At 35.5% G+C, this 24,936-nt stretch overlaps 1 protein-coding gene across 5 annotated transcripts in view; it reads left to right on the plus strand.

Moving 5' to 3' along the window:
* Positions 1 to 24,936, plus strand: part of INPP5A (inositol polyphosphate-5-phosphatase A) — a 291,517-nt gene that overhangs the window by 133,622 nt on the left and 132,959 nt on the right. For all 5 annotated transcript variants that reach the window (XM_039337449.1, XM_039337450.1, XM_039337448.1 and 2 more), the window contains 2 exons: positions 22,308 to 22,371; positions 24,606 to 24,709. In XM_039337449.1, the coding sequence (XP_039193383.1) occupies positions 22,308 to 22,371; positions 24,606 to 24,709 (168 nt within the window). The remainder of the gene's footprint in view (positions 1 to 22,307; positions 22,372 to 24,605; positions 24,710 to 24,936) is intronic.

A 24,936-nucleotide genomic window follows, 5' to 3' on the forward strand; every position in this document is an offset into this window, starting at 1 on the left:
TTGTATGGAGGATCAAAGACAACACATCCATATATAAAAGAAGGAGGCATGGTGGCGCAGTGGTTAGAATACAGTATTGCAGGCTAACTCTGCCCACTGCCAGGATTTGACCCTGACTGCCTCAAGGTTGATTTAGCCTTTCATCCTTCCAAGGTCAATAAGGGCCCAGATTGTTGGGGATAATATGCTGACTTTGTAAATCAGTTAGAAAGTACTATAAAGCACTATGAAGCAGTATATAAATCTAAGTGCTATTGCTATTGCTGTTTAATAGAAGATTTGGCATCATTATAAATTGCAGGATCAGCCATGGGGGTACTATCATAAAAATGACATTGTGCAGGGAATAAAAATGGTAGGTAGGTAGGTAGACAGGCAGGCAGGCAGGCAGACGGACAGATAGCAATTGTTAAATGAGTCATATTTATTGTTCATTTTATATAATTTACAGATAAAGATCTGATTTTCAAAATTTCAAATACTTTTCTTCACCACTCACTGACTTAATGCATAAATATATGTAATTGTAAGTGCATATTATTTATATTACTTAAGACATTTGCTTTTTCTTTTTAATAGTAATGTTATTAAAGACTACAATTTATAACAATAAAACCAATACAGTAAAAACTAAAAATAAAAGAAAAAAGAAGAGAAGGTGCAGAAGAGAAAAACAGAAAGTAGAATAGAAAGAAATAATAAGTACATAGTAAAGAAAAACAAAAGATATATATACACACACAGTGTATAAAGTGATATCCCCTTTCATCACAATATCAACAATTTTATTAATTTATCACCTTCTCTTAAAATACAATGAATAATCTCTTCTTTCTATATCTATCTCTTATCTAAATCCATAAAACCTCATTATTTCATTCTTGATGTCAGCAAAAATTCATTGATTACCAAAAATATCTATCTATTTAATCTTGATTTTAAAAAATTAACATTATAGTCCTTCCTTTTACTTCTAAAAATCTTGATATTTGGCCCCTTCAAATAATATCCTTTGATTTCTTTTCATTTTTTCTTTGTTCTCACAAAATTCTTCAAAACTTTAAGAAGCTTTGGTAAATCCAATTACTATTTACAATTACAAGAAAATTATTGGTTTGTTGTTTAATTATTCAGCCAGTCTCTTTTGATGTCCAGTGTGACGTCATTTTCCATATCATTCTTGTAGCCCACGGGTGTCAAATTTGATCAGGTCTTGTGATGTATCACGTTTTTTGCCTTTGTGGAGCTGGGGTGGGCATGGCCTGCATCTGGGCCGCCAGTTTGACACCCCTGTTGTAGTCTGCCATTTGAAAGTGGATTTATCAGTGTCAGTCATGACAGGTAATACTTGATCCTCTTCCATGACATCTTTTAAACATCTATAAAAGCACTTTAAAAATTAACTTCTGTATCCATTGTTCAAAAATATCCTTCAATATATTTTGCTTCATTGTGCATGTAAGTTGCATTAGAGTGTTCTCCTTTAATTCTAATATTTAGTTCCTTCTAGTTCCCTCTAGTGTCCAGGGTTTTGCTCTATATTCCAGATTTTTTTTTTTTTAAAAAAAAGTCATTTTTTTGAAAGGAAGTTTGTCTTTTCAAAGGTACTAACCAAAATCTGAGCATAAGGGCCATTTCTTCATCTCACAGGGCTCTAAACCCTCTGGAGACTCCTGTCTTGTGCTCCCCTCATAAGGAGCAACTGACTGAAGCACTTGTGGACAATCTCAAGTCCTCTCTTTATCCAGAAAGGAATTATGAAGAGCCAATTTACTTTCCAGTTTTCATTTTACAAATCATCATCTCTGTTTTTGATGGAGCTATCTACAGTTTCCATTTTTTTCCTCAGAAATCCTCACCCTTTGTTTTTACTTCATGTGATTATGTGTGTGGGACCTGGTCTTTGGGTGTCAAATAAATTTTGTGTACACTGTGTATACACATATAATGACAATAAAGTTTATTATTATTATTATGTGCCATTCTCATGTCTTACTTGTGAAATGATAACCCCACAAATAAGTTGGTAGAATGCTATTGCAAATTTAACTGATTTTTTGCAGAAACCATTCCCTATGCTTTGGCCTTCCTTTAAGCAGGTATTTAAGAGTCAGCTTTTTTTATAGTAGTTACCTACCTACACTATTTTACAGTATTCATTAACAGTAAAATGTCTGTGAAATAGGCCTAAGGGCCAAGGTCAAAACCCTGTAGTCTGCAGCCTTCAGAAGAAGATAGAAGAAGAAGGTAGAGGGGGTGAGGTCTAGAAAGTTACTATGTCAGGCATGATTCTGGATCAAAGGAGGTGAAGCGGTCAGTTAGGAAGCCCCGCTTAGAGGTGGTACAGCACGCCCAGGGCCAGCAGGCAAAAGGCCATCCCAAGCAGGGAAAGCCGGATCCCCATTGGCGTCATGACAGCTGAGGCCCAGCAGAGATGGGGAAGGCACACAAGCCTAGCTGGGAGTGGGGGGCCATGGCACCAATGGAGATCCAGCTTTCCCAGCTTGGGGTGGCCTTTGGTTTGCTGGCCATGGGCATGCTCTACCACCTCTATTCGAGCTTCCTAGCTGGCCGTTTAACCTCCTTTGTGCTGGGCAGCCCAGGTGCTCCAGGCAGCGGTGGTAGTCTAATGGACCTGCACGAGCTGCTGGCAGCAGCGGCCTGAGGCAGGGCTAAGGTGCGTCGGGCGTGTGATGGGAACAGGCTCCATGTGCGGGCCAAGGGCAAGATCTGCGAGGGTGCCAAGAAGATGACCAGCAGCAACCTGCTTTCCAAGCAAAAACAGATGGGACGGAGTAGGCGTGCCCGGCGGTCTGCATTACATGCTTCCCCCCTCCTCTACTCCGCATGCTGCTGGAGGTCTGGCTCGGTATTCGCAGCGGGGTGCGGAGCCCAAGAGTGCGCCGGTCGAGGGGCCGGCAGGCTGCTGCTGCTGACGGACATTGGCCCCCATGCGCTCGCTGTAGGGCCGATGGTGTCAGGCAGCAGCTGCCCCGGCCCCTGCCTCAGCTTGCCTTGCCCTGCGGCAATGGCACCCCTGCTCTGCCCACGCCTTGCCTTGCCTCACCCCACAGGATGAGCCTCCTGCCCACCATCCAACCCGCCAGGGACCCCTTGGATCTCCCATAACCCTGCCCGGCCCCCACAGGCATCCCTCCCCCCAAGCAACATTGAGGTGGTCACGCCCACCCCAGCCACTCTCACCCAGTCTGCCATGACCACTGCAGCCACGCCCACCCAGTGGCCACGCCCACCCAGTGAGCCACGCCCACCCAGCACCCAATAAATAAGTGAGGTTTGGGTTGCAGTTTGGGCACTCGGTTTCTAATATCACTGACCTATTCTTTTGCAGATAAACTCAATATCATCCTAGATTAAGAATATGCTTTTGGTGGTAACTTTATGCCTTTATTTTTATCCAGTAAGTACACAGGCAGCTGGATTGTGATTGGCATGTAGATTACATGATATTTTGTCTATTTTGTGCAAAATTTATAAATATATGAATAATTGAGTTCTTTATTACTTTTCTCCAATTGAGTGCTATTGAGAGGTGTGATAACACCAATCAACCTGGCTATTATTAATAATATAGGAGAGGAAAACCTTTTTCTTCTACTTTCATAATATTAAATCTTGGTTCATTTGGTTGAATTGAGTAATAGAAGATTCTAGTCAGGCAAAAGGTAGTATTAAGTATAAATTATTAAAGCAATAGCCAATTAGAAGGCCTCAGAAGTAATATGGTTATAAATACTACTTTCTTGGCCACAGAAGGAGGAATATACTGTTGCATTTTTGATGGCTTCCTTCAATATGATTAGCCAATTTCAGAAGAGAATCCTGGATTGGTTTTGAAATGATTTATCATAACTTTTTATTATTAATCTAAATTTTGGGTTTTATATGCAATTAAGTATAGGAATCTATAAAGATATTTATCAATAGTTACAATATAATTCTGTAAATTTTGATCTCCAAAGGACAGTTGAGGGATTGTTTCTCAGTTCTGTGCTAAGGGAAAAGATGAAGTAAAAAAAAGATTATCACTACTCATCATGTATTCCTTGACATTTTAAAATGTTATTTGAGAATATTATTGACAGCAGTACAAAGAGTTATGTATACAGATATCCTGAAACTAAGCAATGATAATTTTTTTGGTAAAGAACAAGGTTGAATTGTGTAGTTAGAATTTAAATCCTATGATTTAGTTCTCCATTTTGGGTTTTTTTTTTGGCAACAATATGCCATTACTTTCTTCTGAAACTTTTTTAATCCGTTCAGCTTGCAGCCCTTAGATCTCCTAGATTAAATCTCTCATCTAATATTAATTAGCTCCAATCCTACTTAGCTTTTTTAAGGGGATTTAAGTGTTGCCATCTGACGTGACTATTTGTAAAGTCACTTGTTAAAATCAACTTTTAACTTGTCCAAATTAGAATTAAAATTAAGTAATAAAAAATAATTAGTTCAAGCAATCTTAAACTTAAGAGATGGAAATTAGATTGTTTTGTAAATAAACTCCTGGGAAACAGTACTTTAAATTAGAAAAGAAGAAAAACAGATCAATCCAGCCTATAGCATAATAAATATATGGGTAGGAGAATTCACGGGGAGGCACAATGAGGATAGCATAAGTTATTACTACCTCAGCATAGTTTGACAATCTACATTTCTCCCTACCTTCAGTGTGGATTCTCGAATCACATGGTCACTCGTTTCCAAAGTTCCTAGAACATCCACTCTCTCTACTATTTAATAATAGACATACACACAAAAGAAAGAGACAGAGGCTCCATTGTTCTGGCACTCTCCTAGCCTTTTAATCATAATTTTAATTTTTGTATTGGTCGAATATTTTTTAAATTTGTTTTTATTGTTGATTGTATGCCACCCAGAGTCACATATTATGAGTTGGGTGGTCATATAACTATCATGCATGCATGCATCCATCCATCCATCCATAAATTTGAATCTATTAGCACGTTATGGTTCATTATGCTTGCATCCTGTTCCTCCAAAAGAGGCCTTGTGCTTGGGAAGCTGATTCAATTTTGCTTCTTCTGACAAAGATGGATACTTTTTACCTAATACCCATTTTGGCGTTAGCCATGACCACCACAACTGTAAGAAACAGAAATAAGTATGAGACCTTTTTCCCAGGTCGGAGGCAATGCTGGCCAATGGTTGACATTTGGCATCTGGGTGCTGAAACATATTTCTTGGATCATCAAGTGCTGTATTCAGTGCAGCAAAGGATGCTAGGAGTTAGGGTAGCAAAACAAGATCCACTAGGCCTCCACAGTTCCCACATTACTATTAGATTGCTCAGGGAAGATAGCAAGGTGGAAAAGAAGGCATCCTGGCATGGAAATGAATCGTTGCCTTCTGTTTCCCCAGATTACTTGCTGTTTATTGTCTTGACTATGATTTATTTATAGTACTGTTTTTGTGCTTGATCTTTGCAGAGTATCAAAGGCCAAATTCCAGTTCCAAACACATTACAGTTGAAAATGTGCAATATAAAGGGAGTTGGGGAGAGAAAAAGATTTTTGATGGTACTTTATGAACAATACGTGTAGTGGTGAATGAACTTATGTTCCCTCTCTTGTCCTTTTGCCACACTCATTTTTTATTCATAGGTTGTATCAGACAAATTTATTTATGATTTTAGGGGTCATGGCACCACAATATTTGAGAACTTGTGTCTTAGCTAACAACAAATAGTTGGGAAATAAAGTAAAGACAGGCTCTATCAAAAGTTCAAGACCTATCCACTGAGTCAAAAGAAGAGCAAGATCACAGTACAAATTGGTCTGACTCCAAGTTCCTAGTTGTGGGATTGAGCAACGTTTACAAGCAACTAGTCATAGGAACCACAGAATGAAGACTTATTGAAGGTCCTACCAATGAAAAAATACCACCTGCTAAAAACCTTTGGTTGTGACATTAATAAATGTCTCAAAAAATCAAAAGTTTCAAACCTCCCAAATGCTTCCAGTGAAATTAGCTGGGTCTCAATCTGTCCCAGCAAACTCTTCCTTAGACAGATTGGTAGCATTCTTTGAATGTTATTTTCCTCCAGAGATATCTGATTACTATACTTCCCCAATGGGCTCCAAGATACAGCTTCTCCACACAGTACAGAAATACAGCAGAATACATGACTTATTTGACTCTTGAGTGTTAACACTCTGCTCATTTCAGGGTCTGATTTGCTTTTATTATATTTACCATATTGTAGTGACAGATAGTTATCACAGATATATCTCATAGCTTCCGTCAGCAGTTATTGATGGAAGCTTACTACCTGAATGTGTTCTATCCCTATAATTGACGCCTGTCTTTGGCAGAGATAGACCTGCAACCTTAAGATTCTATGAGATATTTTATCTTGGCCCACAAATACAAAGTTAGTGGATGAGATGTGTAGCCTGATTCAGAAGATTCAGGGATTGTTGTTGTTATTGTTTTATCCTTGACGTTGAGGCTGGTTTTCTTTACATACTGTATTTTGCTCTATCCAAAAAATATGAAACCCTTTGTATTTTGTTCTAAGGCCATGCAACATTTACCTTCTTATAATAGGGTTTTGAATGGCTGGCTCAGGAATTCTGGGAGTTGATGTCCACGAGTCATAAAAAAGTCAAGGTTACCTACCCCTGACCTAAGGAGATAGCATCATCAGCCCACCATTCCTTGAGATCATATCTTCCTACAGGACTAGAGTCAAGAAAAGATATGGCTTGGTGTAACAGTGTTCTCCTATCCTTCTGCCCTACTGCTGGAAAATCTAGTGTAAATCACTGGTATCGGTCTTTATGTAGATTGCTTCATTATCTATAATTGCAATTCTTCTAGTAAACATATGTGAATTTATGTAGCTCGACCTATTTGAGGTGTTTCAAATTTATGGACTGGGCCAGCATTCAGAACTGGGTATATTGTCTAAAATTTGGAACATATCTGATAGTTTAGCATACAGCGATGAATCTGTATATGTGAAATCATACCTGTTGAAGAAGTAGTCATAATTCAGATTTATGTTAAAATACTTCATATTAAGATTCTGTTTTTAATTTATTCATGGAGCTAATAATTTAATAATGTGTATCAGATTTGGCTTGGGTTTTTATTTATTAGCACTGATTAGTCTTCAATCATGGTTAAACTGTATTATGGGTAATTCAAGGAGTACTGTTAATGTCTTGGTGCTATGTTAAATACTTTGATTCCCAGTACATGAGAGAGGTCAGTTTGCCTATTGATTTAGAGAGTTTAAATTTGATGAATTCTATAATAGCAATAACGTTTTTTTTCTCTTTTCAAATGCATCTTCGATTGACTGAATTGACTAGCATGCATGAAATATTGGATGTGTTTCTGAGTAAATGGAATAATAACACAAAGTGTGAGTTAAATGCTCAGAAAGATTAAAAAGAAAATATTAATGCACTTTTAATGATGATGCAAGTTTACTTCATGATCTAATCAACTTGATGTATTATTGATTTGTATTTATGCAATGTATTATAATATAGCTTCATTTTTCATAATTAAAAGTCTGATTGGAAGCACTTCACTAAATTAATTTTTATTAGCGGGATGTTTATCCAAATGATCATTTATAAAATACAACCTTGTTTCAAAATGTACTTTTAATTGCAAGCATATTGCTTGTCATTTTCACTAAAATATAAGCAGAAATAAATCAGCACTTGTACAGTAGTATGTTAGTTGTTATTATTCTAGGCTTTTGAATATTGAAATTATATCCAATATCTAAAATATTTTTGGCTTTATCTTTATTATTGATAGTATTGAACTTTGATACATTAGGTAAATTGCATCTTTTACAGTTTAATGGTAATAATATATATATTCTTACTTTGTTACTCCTTATAGTACTGGATTGTTTGATCTGATATCTGCCTTTGCTTTTTATGCTTTTTTGTGTTAATGTTATCAATGTTTTATCATTTACATTAATTTGCCATATCAGAGCCTCTATAATCTTAATATCAATAGTAAATCTATAATTAGATCTTAAAGGTTTTAGGTAATCCTTATTACCTAATGAATAATCTGTTATTTTATACCTTAAATTCTAATTACTGTAATTTCATATAGTCTGCTTATGATGCGAGTGAAGTTTTTATGATATGAAATCTCTGAAAAGCAGTACTGTGCAGTCCAGATTATTTGATATGCTTTTTAAATTTTTATATACAGGTATATATACTTCTCTGGTTCATATTTATACTGTATTGCCATATAGTCATCTTTAAGTTTTAATATAAATAGTAGGTAGAATTCTAAAAGTTAGCCCTTAATGTTACACAGTTTTCTCCTAGCAATCCCTATAATTTTTGTTATTAGTATATCATTCTATATCTTAATTTCTAAGTCCTGGAAAATCTTACATTGGTCTGTAGCTGAAACAAAGATGACTGGCTGGTAGGAGGGTATGTTTTTAAATGCTTACTTATATAAATATATTGCCGACATTTAGTAAATTAGTATGTCAGTAGAATGTTATTTTAAAGGAGGATTAAACATGATTACTTACCACAATTTTTTCTGCAGTGGAAAGATACTAACCAGAATTTTCTGACCATTCTATATCTCCTCCTTATACAAAATAAGGAGCTGAATTCTTTTTAAAATATCGTGTTGATGTAGAAGTTTTGGAGCAGCATGTGTCTTTCCAGCATAATGAGTAATGTAGGGAGAGCTGCAGTATAGATCACATATCAGTTTCAAAGTTGCAAAGTAATTGTGACACAAATGATGCTGCATCAACATTCACAGCTACCTCAACAACAGACAACTGGGCTAGAGCAGACATGTCAAACTTGCAACGTCACGTGACGTTGCGCAATGTCTCGGAGTTTTTCCCCATTGCCGGCAATAGGGTGGGCACGGTTTCATCATGACGTATCTGGTCCGCGGACCGGCAGTTCCATGCCCCTGGGCTAGAGACAGAAATATCCTGATATTCAATAGTATGAATGGGAAAGGAAGGACAGAACTCAAATGCAGCCAGCATTTCCAGAACTGTGGAATAAATGACCATCAATTTAATCAAAAAGCTGAACTGCAAGTAAATTTGTCTCCAAGGACCATCAGTCATTGAGGCTAAATGAACCCATATAGCTTATTTATTTCATCTTGATGACTATGCAAGTACTATAAAAGTAATGATCTAAACACCTCAACAATCTACATGCTGTTGATTACTAGTCCTTACTAACATCAAAATGCATAAATAGCCACTGAATTCTAGTAGTCTAATATGTCATTTCCCAACTTAGTTAATTTGGATTATAAACACATGAATCAAAGAATCCTGCAGTATATGGCAGTAGTTCAATTAGGATATTAAGAATTTAAGTCCTCTACTCAAGAATTTAAATATTTATTCAAACATGAAAGTTACTGGTTGACCACAAATCAGTCACTATTTTTCAGGCTAATATATCTTATGGTATAATTGAGAAATGAATGGAGCAACAATTCAGTAAGTTATTCATAGTCAGGAAGGAACTATGGAAGAACTTAGGAAGAAAGAAGGTTTTCAAGGTGTAATACCAAAAACATTTTCATAGTAGTTTGTTACATTCATGTTAAAATTATCAGTTTAATAGTATGTTTCCATCTTGGTGCTGATTACAATAGTCGTAGCAGTTTTAGCTCATTAATTTCTTGGATAAATTTTCAAGTTTCAAATTTTCATATCACGGTCAGGAATTGCATTAATTACTAAAAAATGAGATGCACCCTTCCTCCGCAATACACATGAACCAAACTACTCAAAGTACTCTTGTAATGCAACATTCACAGCAATGAGTGAATTCAGTCAGGGAATGCATCAGTGAGAAACCTATCATGTTGAACTAACAGGAAGGGGTATATACAGGTAGTTCTCTACTTATAAGCACAATTGGGATCAGAATTTGTGTTGCTAAGCAACACAGTTGTTAAGTGAGCTGCACTGGATTTTATGACCTTTTTTGATATGGCTGGTAAGCAAATCCCTACAATTGTTAAGTGAATCATGCACTTCTTAAGCAAATCTGGCTTCCCCCCATTGACTTTGCTTTTCAGAAACTGGCTGGGTAGGTTGCAAATGGTGTCCAACCTTCATAAATGCATGCCGATTGCCAAGCTCCCAGATTTTGATCACATAATCATGGGAAACATGGGTTGTAAATACAAGGACTGCTTGTAAGTCACTTTTTTCAAAGTTTCCTCATAACTTTGAACAGTTGCTAAATTAATGGTTGTAAGTTCAGAAGGTCCCCCCAGATGTGTTTATTTAAAACATTCCACCCTCGTGTTGCAATTTAGATGTGTCTGCCTTTTTCTTTCTCTGGTTTTTGAAACGTAGTAGACCAAAGATATATAAGGTGTGATTCTGTTTTTTCTCAACAAGCTGCCAATGCCTTATTGGGAGTCCAGTGTACACTGCTTTATTGTTGCATGCTATTAAAATTATGTTGTATTTTCAAAGTGATTTGGTAGCTTTCGTTGAAAATTGCAATTACGTGTTTCTGATAATTGTTGATGAATCCTAATCATCAGCTTGGAGGAATTTCAGCTCAGAAAGGTCCTCAGAAATCACCTTTATTTGAGCCATAATACATTTCCACATACTTGTGTTAGATTCAAGAATTGGGAAGAAAAATAAATCTTGTATGTCCATTTTAATTACTGTATCACTTAAAGAGAGCATTTTAATAATTTGCAAAACCTGCAGGACTTATGTCCTTGAAATAATTTGGTTTTTGGTACAAATCTTTGTGCTCTCTTAAAAGGCTGTCTTGTTACACTCTTGTTTATCTTTCCTATGGTGATTTAAAAACTTTAACAAGTTTATTAATTCTGAAGAATTTATTGAAGTCAGACACAAGATATAATTAAGTTGCTGTTGTCAAAGCATTTTGCCTCACTGCCGGAATGAATTGTCCTCTACTTTGGCAGACACAGAAACATTCATTTTGTTTCCTAATTAGAAGAATTGCAACCCAAAGCTATGACAGAGTTCAGCTCCTCCATGTACAGCATGCCAGGTTCCATAGTGCAAGCTTTATAAAATTCTCCTTAATTCAGGACAGAATATCATTAACTTTGTAAGTGGATGAATACAATGGACAAGCAATTTAATTAACTTCTAACATTGAACATTGGATCGGAGACAAAATGAAATAATGCACATATTTCTCATTCAGGCAGTCAACCTTGAAACAAGTTTGATTGTACTGGGTCAGGCAAGGGAATAGCTCTGTCCAATTATTTTGTGTTTAGTCTTAGAATATGAAATTTGAAATTTGTTACTTTGTAAATCAATCATCCCTTATTCCAAGGCAGTTTACCAAATATCTAGAAATACAGAACAACATACAATAACTCTGACATGCTAAATACCCATTTTTGCCACATGCTACCCTTCGGATTGACAGCTGATCAGAATGATACTAAACTAAATGGGCAATAATGCTTTCCAACAGATTGAATTTGCTCTCACTGGGTCTATTATGGAAGAAGAGATCTATGAAATATTAAATTGATCCAAGGTTGAGCTGCAGTTTAATTAGTGTTTAAAGACAAGGAAGCAAAGCAAGTGTGGTTTAGCTTCAGGCTTTTTTTAATAGAAGAATATTAAAAGGTTACAGTATTTCATACCTCTTAAAAGTCTGTTCTGTAGCAAATGGGAGAACAGACTTTCACCTCCTCATCCCATATATTTTCTTAAAAAGTATGAAATTAATTATGCATTAGGAATATATAAATCTTATTTGCTATTTATTTTTAAATTCAGAAATTAACCAGAAACCATCCATTTTGTTATGTTTGTCATGACATCCATTTTTATTGTATCTTGGAACAAAGCCAAAGGACCAGGTTTTAAAAAAAATAGAAAATAACTTTTGAACTATCTATCTTAATTGTTTTAATTTTTTATGAATTATAACTAGAAAGTGAAGCAACATTTAAATTTCTTAACTGGGGAAGAGTCATAAAAGTGCTTAAGTTTTTTAAAAACTTGTTAAAAATTATCTAGATTTTTTTTTTTTTTTTAGCAGCAGCAGGATCATTTACAAAACAAACCTCTAGCTATTAGCATCTTGGCTACTTCAAACAGCATGAATCCATGAATCAATTAAAAATCAATTTATTTTTTAAAAACTGGCAAAATATGTTCTGTGTGAATAAATAAACAGCAAGATTTTAATTCCATAGAAACTCATTTATTTAAGAATAAGCCTCATTGAACTTATTCAGACTTGCTTCTGAGTAAAATATATAAGATTATGCTATATATGGTATAAATGTTAAACCACAACTGTCCGACAGTATGCCAGTTTCTTACATTTCATACTTTTAAAGGTAATCAAATTTTCAATTCTATTTTGGAAAGAAGTGTTGGGTGAGATAACTCTATAAACTCTATTATTTACAATCAGTGAGAAATCCTGCTATGTGTATATTGTGGGAACACAAAGTGCATAGCTTATTTATGATTTGATTTGTATTTGATGTGCTCAGAATGGACTACAGTATTGATAATAACATTTTGGATTACTTGCTCAGATGTAAAACAACATATACACAATTGTATAAAAAATGCAGTTGACAAGGATGGCACAAATCGTCAAACATAATTCTGTTCCCGATTTTAAGGTACACATTTCTAGAAAATACATTTTGTGGAATAGAAGGAGATCAGTGAGAAACCAACTAACAGATTGCCTTGTTGCAGCCACCAGGCTCAGGAGCTAAGAAATGCTTTGTGTGGAGAGTGGAATTTATATTTATCTCTTAGAATTTGCAGCCATTGGGACGCATAGATACTTAGAAAACAGCATCTTCAGAAAACTTGTAATGAGTTCTGTATTTTCAAAAGACAACAGTAAAATTAAATGGATTTTGGTCCCCTATCCTGACACACATTGTTGCCTTAATATCTGTATCACGGATTTAGCTTTTAAATCGCACAGAACTTATATATTGACAATAGTTTAGGTCAATGCCAACCCTTGGGATCACATTGATGATTTTATGATTGTAAGGCACCCAGAGTTACCTGAGGTAAGATGGGTGGCCAATAAATTTTACAAATAATAAATAAAATAAAATATGTTATTAAAGAGTTAGTAATACAAATGATTATATTTTTTTCTTTAACTTCCCAGATGCCTGCATATCAGATAGACAAGGTCTGAGGTGAAAACAAAATGCAGTAGCATTTTAATACTATGTACTTTGGCTGATAAGGCTAGTGCAAAGAATGATAAATTGATGGACAACTAATTTGTTTGCAGATAAAAGTGATAATTTTTAATGAGTTGATTTTTATACTCAGCTTTTTTATTTAGAATAGACATTCACTACTATCCACGGAATCAGACGCTTTAATTAATAACATAAAATTATTAAAAACTATAATTGCTTCTTTGACTTTATTTTAGATTTTTTTCTCTAATCTTGATCTCTAGTACCCAGACTTACTTCAATATCATATTGATCAATTGATACAAGATGGTCTGATCTAGTCTACATTTCAAAAATAACTACCATTTATGTAGGACCATTATGTCACTTCTTCATCATCATCATTTTAGCTATTGTCTATCCACTGCAGGATGAAGACCTTTTCCACATGTTTCCAACCAATATAGTCCTGAGCTTTCTTTTGCCAGTTGGGCCCACAATACTTGCTGATGTTGTTGATCCATCTTGTTTTAGATCTTTTTCGTGGACGAGAGTAAAAGAATTGAAATGGAAATGGGCTGGTCACATAGCAAGAAGAACTGATGGCAGATGGACTAAGGCAATCATAGAATGGATCCGACTTGATCCATTAAACTGGTTGATTTGGAGGATATTAAAATATGTCTTCATATAGCTCTAGATATAAGATGTAAGAAAACTAAATTTGTTTCATTTACATCTGCATTAGGTCATTAAGAATACAAAAGACCCAGTCTGTGCTTTTTAAAATAGGTTATGTCCAATAACAATGATTCATTATATTTCAGTACAAAAGAGTCCAATGAACTATTTTTTAAAAAAATAAACAACAAAAGAGTGCTTACAACAAGAGTGCTTTTATATAAAAATGCCATGCTGTCTAGAGAGATAGCAACTCCTTATTTGCTGCTGCTCTTTGAACTGAAATATGGCAGCTAATTCACTATATTTTTCTAATAGAAAAATAAGTGGTCTCGACAGGTTTATAAATATTTTAAAAAAGAAATCTTTTTAATTGTTTTTGGCCAAACAGGCAGGTAATCAATAATATCAGACGTGACAAACATACTGGTGACATGCACTATAGTCAAAAGGACTAGGAAGAGATAAGGACTTCCTGTCAGCAGGGACCTATTCTAATTAATATTCAGATGCTGTCATTTGCAGTGATAAATGTATTGCTTGAGTTATATTGATGCAGTGGATTTATCATTGAAAAAGTTAGGTTGAACTTTGGCTTTAAATATTCATTAGAGCTAATTATGGATTTTATGACTTCATGAATTGCATTTTCCAAGTTGTCATTGGCCATTTATTTTACATGCATTTAAAGCATATTTCATAATTACAGCATTAGCTCTAATACATTCAGTGAGTAGTGGGGTGAATGTTTATTCTGTTTGATAATTATTTAAATGTTTTGTTTTAAGTACTACCTTGTAGTTGTTAAGTTTGCACGAGTAAAGTACCATACTTCACAGTGTCTAATTAACAATTAAATATACATTATAGTTTGTATTTTTTAAAAAGAGAGTAATTTCTTATTAGTCAATATCAGAATTATTAATCAGGATTTGTATATTTTTTTTCATTTCTCATATTATTTCATTGAATAATATTGACTGAAATTGGATTTTGAGTTGAACAGAACAATAAATTGAATTATAGCAGTATATCTGACAAGGGTGCTTTGCATTTACAAAGCATTTTACTGTGTCTCAGTAGTTTGTAGATTGATGAACAATATGTGTACATCATAACATAGACATTTTATTTGACATGTAGTTGGCATAGAAATATGCCACATGTTCATGAGATATATATATTAATTTCAGTGTATGTAGACAAGAGAACCAGTTTGACATAGTAATTGAAACACCAAGCTAAAAACCAGGAGATCATAAGTCATAGTCCTTCCTTAGGCATGTAGCCAGCTAATGTTCTTGGGCCACTCATTTTGTCTCAGCCTTAGAAAGGTAATGGCAAATCACTTCTGAAAATTGTCCAGGAACACTGGAAGGCACTGACTTGAAGGCAATCCTCATAAATACAGTAAATAAAATAAATTAAAAAACTGTACACAAACCTATTTCCTTCACTGATAAGCATTTGCAATACATTCACACTACTATTGTTATAGCAATGAAGAGATTTAGAGATAATAAGATCGATTCAGTGAAATTAACTTTAAAAAAAACCTAAATTTGATAACCTTCAACCATTCTGGAATATTTAAAAGATCTACCTCAAGGTCCAATGTTACTAAAACAAGGGTGACTAAAACTGACCCAAGAAAGAAGACAAAATGACTCAGACTATGAGAAGAAATACCTTTTTAATTACATAAAGAGACCCCAATATCCAGCTCAGTGATGACTTGATGGACTGTATCAGAAGCTTAGATTACATTTTTACAGACACATTTACTGCCAAGAAGCATTTCCAAATACTGTTCTTTCCATGCAATGTTATTAGCTGTATTGACTAGCCATTCAAATTGATTACATTCCATAGCTTCTCCGTAATTGTATGCTTCTTGATATCATGTGAGTTTTATTATCTCTTCACATGTTAGCAAATATCTACAGTATTGAATATTGAATTTTAACAGTGTAGCATGTTGATTAAGCTTTAAGACACTTTGCAATCTCTACCTTTCAATTTTGTGCTTGTAATGTTGCATCAGAAAAAAATATTAGCAAATACGATCTGTATTGAGACATATTTCATATTTTCTTTAGGTATAAAAAGCCTTTTAAAGAGCAATACTGGTAGGATTTGGGGTCTCTGTGGGGTCATCATTACTAATAAGGTTGAAAGGTTAAACATGACAGAAGCTACTGAAAGAAATGAATTTGCACAAAAGGTGATTCAGAAGGGAGTGACAATGATACATATTGTCCCTTTATATGTTTAATTTATACTTCAAATAGAAGAATTTGACATTGGAAAATATAACAGCTACAGTCAAAAGTGGAGATCATAGCACTACCAAAGTAGTAAGGTTACCAAAGTTAGTAGAATTCAACATAAATATAAAATGAAGAGTGAAAAATCTAGGTTAATAGTAAAGACAAAGCTAATTTCAAACAATAAAGTTTAATAAACTTATGTCTGATGACAAAAAGATTAAGTGATAGATGGGTCTGTTTTCTTAGGCAAAAAGCAGGTTGTGATGGTGTGTGCTGGATAAATAAAAATAAGTTTAATCCCAGGGAAGGCTTAATATAAAATTTAGACAAAATTGTGAAGGAACGGGGCATTTCTGTGCCAACGAAAATAAGAATTAGGGATGTGCAAAACATTCCATGAAGAACTCTGAATGGAATACCTGCTTTTGAATGGTTCATGATCAAAGCAAAACATTCATTTGGTCAGAATACAGGGAAAAAAGACAGAATGAGAAGATGTAGTTTGAAGGGGGGATAAGAATAGGGGAAAGCCAAAGACATCAACAATGATCTCTGAGGGAAGGAAGGGCTGAGTTGCAACAAGTAGGAGACAACATTTTCACAAGTTTTATAAGCTTGTTCATAGATTAACAGATAATGCTATAGCTACAGGCTGTAAATTAGAAAAAGTATCTTTTGCCTGCAACTCGTAGCTGTGGCTTAAATATGGTGAGCAGATCTTGTTCTAGTCTAGTGATGGCGAACCTTTTAGAGACCGAGTGCCCAAACTGCAACCCAAAACCCACTTATGCATCGTCAGATGCCGGGTGGGTGTGGCCCATTGGGTGGGTGTGGCTGCGGTGGTAATGGCAGACTGGGTGGGACTAAAAAGTTCAATCAATCAATTCCAACTTTGCAAGATCTTTTTTTCCCCTGAGAAGTTGAAACTGATTGATTGAACCTTTTTTTTTTTTTTGTACACGGCGGCGGCCTAAAGCAAAAAGGTTTTATAAAATCCAGCTGAAGGCCTTGGACTGGGGCAATGGCACGCGTGCCCACAGAGAGGGCTCTGAGTGCCGCCTCTGGCACCCGTGCCATAGGTTCGCCACCACTTTTCTAGTCCAATACTTTGAATTGTTGCAATCTGTAGTATCCACTCCAAGCATGGTAAGGCAGAATCTATTTCCATTGTTAGAAGTTAGGAATACTGTAACCAAATATGAGAGGCCAGGAAAAGAAAAATAGGTGGTAGCCGCTGGGGATGTTCTTAAAGTTTGAAACTTTGCTTGATTAGAGGAATTGGCATCTTTTTTTTTTCTTAAGGAAACTTGCTGATCTTCACTGCTCAGTCCTCCTTAGCTAAAGGTTTAATTTCAGGGACTGGCAGTCTCCCAAATTCAGGATCAAACAATTTGTTCTCTGAACAGGCAGTTCTCTGTGTTGGATTTAAGTCATTCTTAGGAGGCTGACAGCTGCTGACTCTGAAACTCCAGGCTTGAGAGTCTGCCTAGTTCTCCTCTTTAGCTTCAAAATCAGAGAGTCCATATTTGAAGGAACTATTCGTTGCTACTGAGTCAGTCACAGTAAATGACAGGCACATGGGCCAGTACAGCTGTAGTTGCAGCTGAACAATGGGATGGAAGGAAATGATTTGAAAAGAGCAGACAGCCAATGAGCCAGTGAGATGTGCTATTCTGTGATATCAATGGGGCTGCAGGGAAAGAAGGAAAAGCCCTTGAAACATTGAGGCAACTGTTATGATGTGCTCTAGTGGAATCTGCTGAGAAGAGTAAGGAAGGATTTGTTGCACATCAGCTGTGCCTGTAGTTGTATAAAATACTGTAAGTCCAAATTTATTTGGATTTTGGGATGTTGCTTCATCTAAAACTTGGAACAACCAAAACATTCTAGGTATTGTTTCTAATGAATGATGATCAACCCAAAATGGTTTATGAGAACATTTAACATATAATGTGTTCTTCCTTAAATGCCTTGTGTATGTCACATTTGTGACATACACAATCTTCGTGCAATGCATGTACAGTATATAATTGCTGCTTCATTTTAATGGGAGTAACTATCCATTCACAGATAACGTAAGTTCTAAAATCCTCTGATGCTCAATTAACCTAATCCCAAGAAATCCAATGTTTCATGTAAAATTCCCAATTTGAAAATGAATTCACGAGTCATCAGCAGCCTGTGAAAGCAGCTGAGAACCACATCTCTTTCTATTTTACCTTTTCCTTAGCATTTCTGATATATCATACTCCCTTGCAATGAGTGTCCATTTTGACTGAAAGGATCTTGATTTCGATTTCTACTATAATTAATTAATCAATACGGTTTTGTGTTTTGGACTGTGAGGAGCTCTGAATGGTACAAATTAGGTTGCCAGCTAAATGAGAATTCAGATACATTCTAATGAAAGCAGGATAAAATGGTCTGTCTGGGATTCAAGGTGCATTTTCCATTTCATGCACACTCATAATCAGAACAATTAAACAATTATCAATATTTCACTGTGAAAGCTGGACATTAGTAAAAGGAAGAAAATAGATGCCCTCAAATAACAGTTTTGGAGATGGTTGCTGAAAGTATCAGAGATCATTAGAAGAATCAATTCTGGGCAAAAAAAAAAAAAAACAAGCTGCAAGCAGAATATTGTATACTTTTAAGCATGTGATGTAAAGAGATGATTATGTTTGACTAGACCAAGGAAAATACAAGGAGTAGAAGACAATGGTGGATGTATTGAATCAAAGAAGCTAGTACAGTGGTTCTCAACCTTTTTAATGCCGCGACCCCCCCAACCGGTCGTAAGTCGAGGACTACTCAACTGGTCGTAAGTCGAGGACTACTCAACTGGTGCAGCACCGTTTGCAGAATGGGACTTTTGGCGGGCTCAGCAGGGCAGAGACAGCCTGGACAATTCCTATTGGCTTTTGAAAGCCAATAGAATTAGACTCTATTCAAGAGAGTCTATTCTATTGGCTTTCAAAAGCCAATAGAATAAAAGGGAATAGCACAGCTAAGGAAAAGGGGGGAAAAATGGTGGACTGCATTGTTTGACGACCCCCATGAAATGGTCGTTCGACCCCAAATGGGGTCCCGACCCACAGGTTGAAAACCACTGAGCTAGTAGAATATCCTTGGAAGGCCATTTGATAGTTACAAAATCAAAATGGCAATGCATTTATCTTAAAGGTCACCTAGAATCAAACTTGACTCAATAGCACTTAAATGATTATGTGTGGATAGCTGTTACAGTGTGGCAAGACAAGTGTGACCTTGGGGATATTAAGACTATTCCTAGTAAATTCTTCAAGAAAATTCAGATAGTTTTTATTAAAAGATTACCTAATTTTTAAAAAAAGAGGCTGGTGGTCTGGTTTCTTTAATGCTCAAGACCTACACATAACACTTGATTTGCCACTTTTTGTTTTCAGCTGAGATATTTTTATGTAACCAGGCATTTTAATCTACATTAATTGTTCAGTCTGTCTAACAATTCTTTTTCTTGATTAAAAAATAAGAACTGTTCACAAACAAGGAAAAAATAGTTTATCTACCTCAGTTTATTTTATTTTATTTTATTTTATTTAAAGCCAGTATTTTGTTAAGTAGAAACAGATTAGGCTTTCCCATGCGTTGGGAAAAGGAACTTGCTCCAGGGGGCATCAAATGAGAAGAAAATATGGGATTTATATATATCGGTGCTAGGATGAAGGACCTGCTTTGCACTTTAGGCAATAAAGTGATTTGAGTCTATACACAGAAGATCTGCAAGTCTCCAGCTAAACACTCAGCTCTACCACTATGCATTTGGCAATGAATTCCCAAATGCAGAAGCAGTTTGAAAAATTGACCTTATATATTATTGATCCTGCTCTGTGTATTTTTTAAACAGCTGCTTTAATTTGGTGATTTTGCGCACAAAAAAGGTGCCTTTTGTACTTTTCAGTAGATAGAAAAATGTCTTCAACTGACAAAGTAGTCAAATGCCAGAAACTGAACATTGGACCTGTTTATGATTTATAAATTACTCAGGGACCAGGGGTGGGGATGTAAAATCTGAGTCTGTAAATATGTTAGGCACACAGCTTAAATTTTTTCACCAGGTATAAATGATAACAGAGAAAGAAATTATACTTTTAATGAAAGGAATGGTTTATTTTTGACTCTTCAACTAAAAAAACAACTCAATAATGAGAAGACGGGCACCCTTCTGGCAAAGCCAAGTTTTGGCTGACTGATTGCTGCATTATGTATGAGAAATTGCATATCTCGGGAAGGAACATTTGCTGATTTGTCAAAAACACAAACATGAGCGCCTGCTCATCTTCTTGACATATTAGTTCATCCAACAGAAAACACTGTCACACATTTTTAATTGATGAGTACACTTTCTTATGAATCAGGCAGCTTGCTTTGGTTACTATTATTGTTTTATTGTGTTTTATTGTTATTAAGCATTTATCTACCCAGGAGCAAAGTACAAAGAATTAGCAATCATTCCTAAAAACAGAACTCCAAAAACAGCTATTTTCTGGAAGGAGATATAAGGGAGTTTTTTAAAGAAATAAATAAAGTAAAAAGGCTAAAATCTAATATCATTTTTATTTGCAATTAATAAAAAGCAGAAGCTAACTTCTGGTAATATTCCAAAGACACGTATTTTTTTAAGAATCATAATAATAATTCTTTAAATAGCAATATTCTGGAAGGGCATACTCTTGCAGACATAAGAATCCAGATAAAATTCCAGATTAATTCTGTTTCCAAAAATCTTACTATTTTTATGTTTATATATAATTAAATACCACGCATTTACATTAAAAAATTCATATAATCATGCTTTTATATTCTGCAACTATACAGTTTGCTAAGGCTCAGGATTTAAGCTGCCACAAACATGACAATAGAATAAGTATCTAAACATGGTGGATGTCCCATAAGGACCTTCCATATTTATATCATCAGATACAAATTTATATTAAGACAGATTTTGAAATATAATATGTACTAGACACCAATTGCTATACAAATTTGTTGATTTAAACCTTATACTCAACCATGCACATACACAATTTTATTTGAAACTTTGACTACAATAGTAAAACCTAACAAAACTAAGAGAAAGAAAAAAGAATGAAAAGAAAGAATAAAAACTTCAGGAAAAAAAGAAAATAAAGAAAAAGAAGAATATAATAAAAGAAATATATATAGAAAAATCTCTTTAAATTTCCATTAATACATGTACAGGTAGACCTTGACTTATGACCAGTCACTTAACAACCAGTTGATGTTAAGGCAGACATCCCCAAGCTGCTTATAATCCATGCCCAAAACTATGGCCACTGCAGCTCCCCAGCTGTTATTTATCCCTGTGACCAGCCTGATCACTGCAGCAGCTATAACTTTAGGACTGGGCCTCATACCCTCCTCACACTGTGTCACCCATCAAGCACTTCAAAGATCTCCAGAGCTTCGGAGGTCAGGTTAGGGAACAAAAACAAACTGCATAGTTGCTGGGCCACATGGTACAATCCTGGAAGTGTTCACCATTTTCTGAGTGGCCACAATTCAATACAACTATCCTAAAAATGCTGGCTGCTTCTGGCTTTGCACCACCTAGCAATGAAGCAGCCTTTCCTTTTTCTCTAACCCAACTTCCAGAGTTCTGGTAATCTTCAAGAAGTAAGTGTGTGATCGGTGACATGGGGTGAGGATAGTGCGGGGCCTGGTAGGATAGGAACCAGTTCCAAGACCTGTGGAGTCCCTGAGGAGTGGACAGTAGAGCACAGGATGCCTCAGAGGGTATGGCTTCCCCTGGGGCCCAAGAACAAACCCTGTGTTCTACATAATAACCCACATGTTTGTTTAATGATTGCATTGGGGAGGAGAAAGATGGGAGATCATAAGTAATGTGCTCCTGTGTACCCTTAATTGCTGTAACAGGTTCCCTTATGGTCAGATGCTTGATCTTTGCCTCAGTCAGCAGCTCTGCATTCTTAGAACCATCTTCAGTTTACCATACCTCCCCTGAAAGCCCCTTCAACTCACCATATTTCAAGAATGTATTGATTTATTCTGGTCTTTTATTGGTGTATGGATTTTATTTGTGTGCATTGCTGATTTTGTTTTTGTTTTCCACAGGCACTGGGCAGCTTTTACTTTCTACATGAATCCTTGAAAAATATTTACCAATTCGACTTTAAAGGTAAGGAACACCAACAGTGCTTCAATCCTATACATATTCAATATGGAAGTGACTTCCATTGACTCGAGTGATGCTCTTGACTAAAAGTATTTGGAGGGTTATATTATTCATTTTTCATGTTAAAGGAAACATTCTCGTTAGAATTTTAAGAGCTTTCATACATTGAAAACAAGAAATGTGAGTTTGTGTGATGAAATGTGCCCCTGCATGAACTAAGGGAGAGAGCTTTGGCAACACTGAGTTAGATTAAGAGTCTGTGCAGAACCGAGCTGGAAGGAGGAGGGGGGGGGTAGAGGTTCAGGGTAGCATATCCTAGAATCTCTCAGGATATATTTAGTAGGCTAGAAAGTTATAGCTTTATTTTACTAAGATTCTGTCCGCCAAGGATAAGCAAATCAAGGAATGAACTCAATTGGACTTTACTGTGTCATCTCTGGGCTTCAGCACAACAGTTTGCCACTTATGTAGACTTGACAGCCCTAGCCAATCTTAGTTTTCTGCTCAGGATATTTTGAGTGCTTAGATCATTTCATAGGCCAATTTGATACAGCATTCAAAGTATTGGATTTATGTTAGTCATCAGCCATGGAAGTTCATTGGATGATTTATATTTTTTAGGGGCTGTATTGCCCTTAGATTTCTTTTTATTACTGCTGCTTAATGTTCACTGACTTACTTTATTCACCAGAAAAAGGATGGCAGTGGCAATATTATTAAAGCACAATTAATTGTACATTTGATCTAGAACCCTGGTGGCTCAGTGGTTAGAATGCAGTTTTGCAGGCCTAACTCTGCCCATAAACTGCAGCTCAATCCTGAAGGGCTCAAGGTTGACCTAGCCTTCCATCCTTACGAGATTGGTAAAATGAGAACCCAGATTGTTGGGGGCAATATGCTGAGATTGTAAACAATCCAGAGAGTGCTATAGTAAAGGACTGTGTGGCAATATATAAATCTAAGTGCTACTGCTATTGCTATCTACCATAGAATGAAGAATTCTGGCAAAAACATTTGCATTTGGTCAAATTATTTTTTCACTCTAATTTATTATGTAGTTTTTCTGAGAACCTCCACATAGTATTTATGGTTTCTCCTTCTTTAATGGCGGCACAGTGACTCAGCAATTAAGATGCTGGGCTCATCAGCTGGAAAGCTGGCAGCTTAGGTTTGAGATCTGAGCACCACGCAACAGGGTGAGCTTCCGTCCTCCGCCCACCTCCTATCAACTTAGCAGTTCGAAAGCATAAAGTACAAATGCAAGTAGATAAATAGGTACCACTTCGATGGGAGGGTAAAAGTGGTCATGTGGTCATGTTGGCCATATGACCACAGAATCGTCTTCAGATAGCGTTGACTCAGTGGCTTTGAAACGGAGATGAGCAAACACCTCATAGACTGCAACGATTAGCGGAGTAAAATCTGCAGGGATTCCTTTACTTTTTACCTTCTTCAATAATTGCATTCCTATGAAGTTGATAGAAAATTAACTAAAGACGATCATGCTTTGAGGAAAGAACTATTACTTACCTGACATGCAAAAATTTGCACCTTTCATTTTTGGCATATGGATCAAATAGATCATGTAGTAGATAATAGAGGCTTTTTCTTGATTTTCTTTAAACATTAAAACTTACAAACTGTAAAAGTTACAGTGTTGCCAATGTGTTTCAAGGTTGAGTCACATATTTCTGGCACTCCAATTCTGACCATGACAACATGCCAGCTCTTGAAATCAAAGAAGCAAATGTTAACAAAACTTGCATTTTGTTTGTCTTTTACATATACACAGCATAGTCACATCTTTTGTATGTTAGTATGATAGCTTAAATAATGTTTTTTCCAATATTTGGAATAACTTTGTTTTGAAAACTGTGATTTGATAAATGACTACTCTAATTTCAGTATAAAAATGTCCACATTCATTCTATATCTTTGTACCACATTACATCATTGAAATTGTAGGTGAAATAATTGTTTCAATTATTCATTTTCATTATTATTTTTCTTATTCAAAATGATACCCTTCTTATTTTGTGGGGGTGAGGTTATTAAAGAATAGTGGTTCTGTAAGCGTAGCCTTTCAAAGCATTCAACTGAATATTTATAGAGGCATCTTAATTTGTTTTCTTGGATGTTTGTTATTACTTACCAGTTTCTTAAATTCCTATATTTATTTACCTTATACTGGGCATATTAAAACTGATAACATTCTTAATTCTCTTATTCCTTCTCAGCTAAGAAATACAAAAAAGTTACGGGCAAAGAGATCTATTCAGATACATTAGAAAGTACACCTATGCTGGAAAAAGAAAAGTTCCCACAGGATTATTTCCCTGAGGTAAATATAGAGAAATAGTAATATTTCAAAATGAAGCATGTGATTGTAATTTTAATTGCTTTATTTATTTAATTGGAATCATTTTTGAATCCAGATCTAAAGTATAGTTCTATCAATAATTTTTCTTTTATTTTATTTACTAAAAGCTTTTTGAGCCTCTTTGGGGAGAATTTTTATCTTTTATATATTTTATCTCTTATATATCTTATATATTTCTATTAGAAATC

This window comes from Crotalus tigris, unplaced genomic scaffold, assembly GCF_016545835.1.
Source record: "Crotalus tigris isolate CLP2741 ecotype Arizona unplaced genomic scaffold, ASM1654583v1 scf7180000017678.2327064, whole genome shotgun sequence".
NCBI classification, from domain to species: Eukaryota; Metazoa; Chordata; class Lepidosauria; order Squamata; family Viperidae; genus Crotalus; species Crotalus tigris.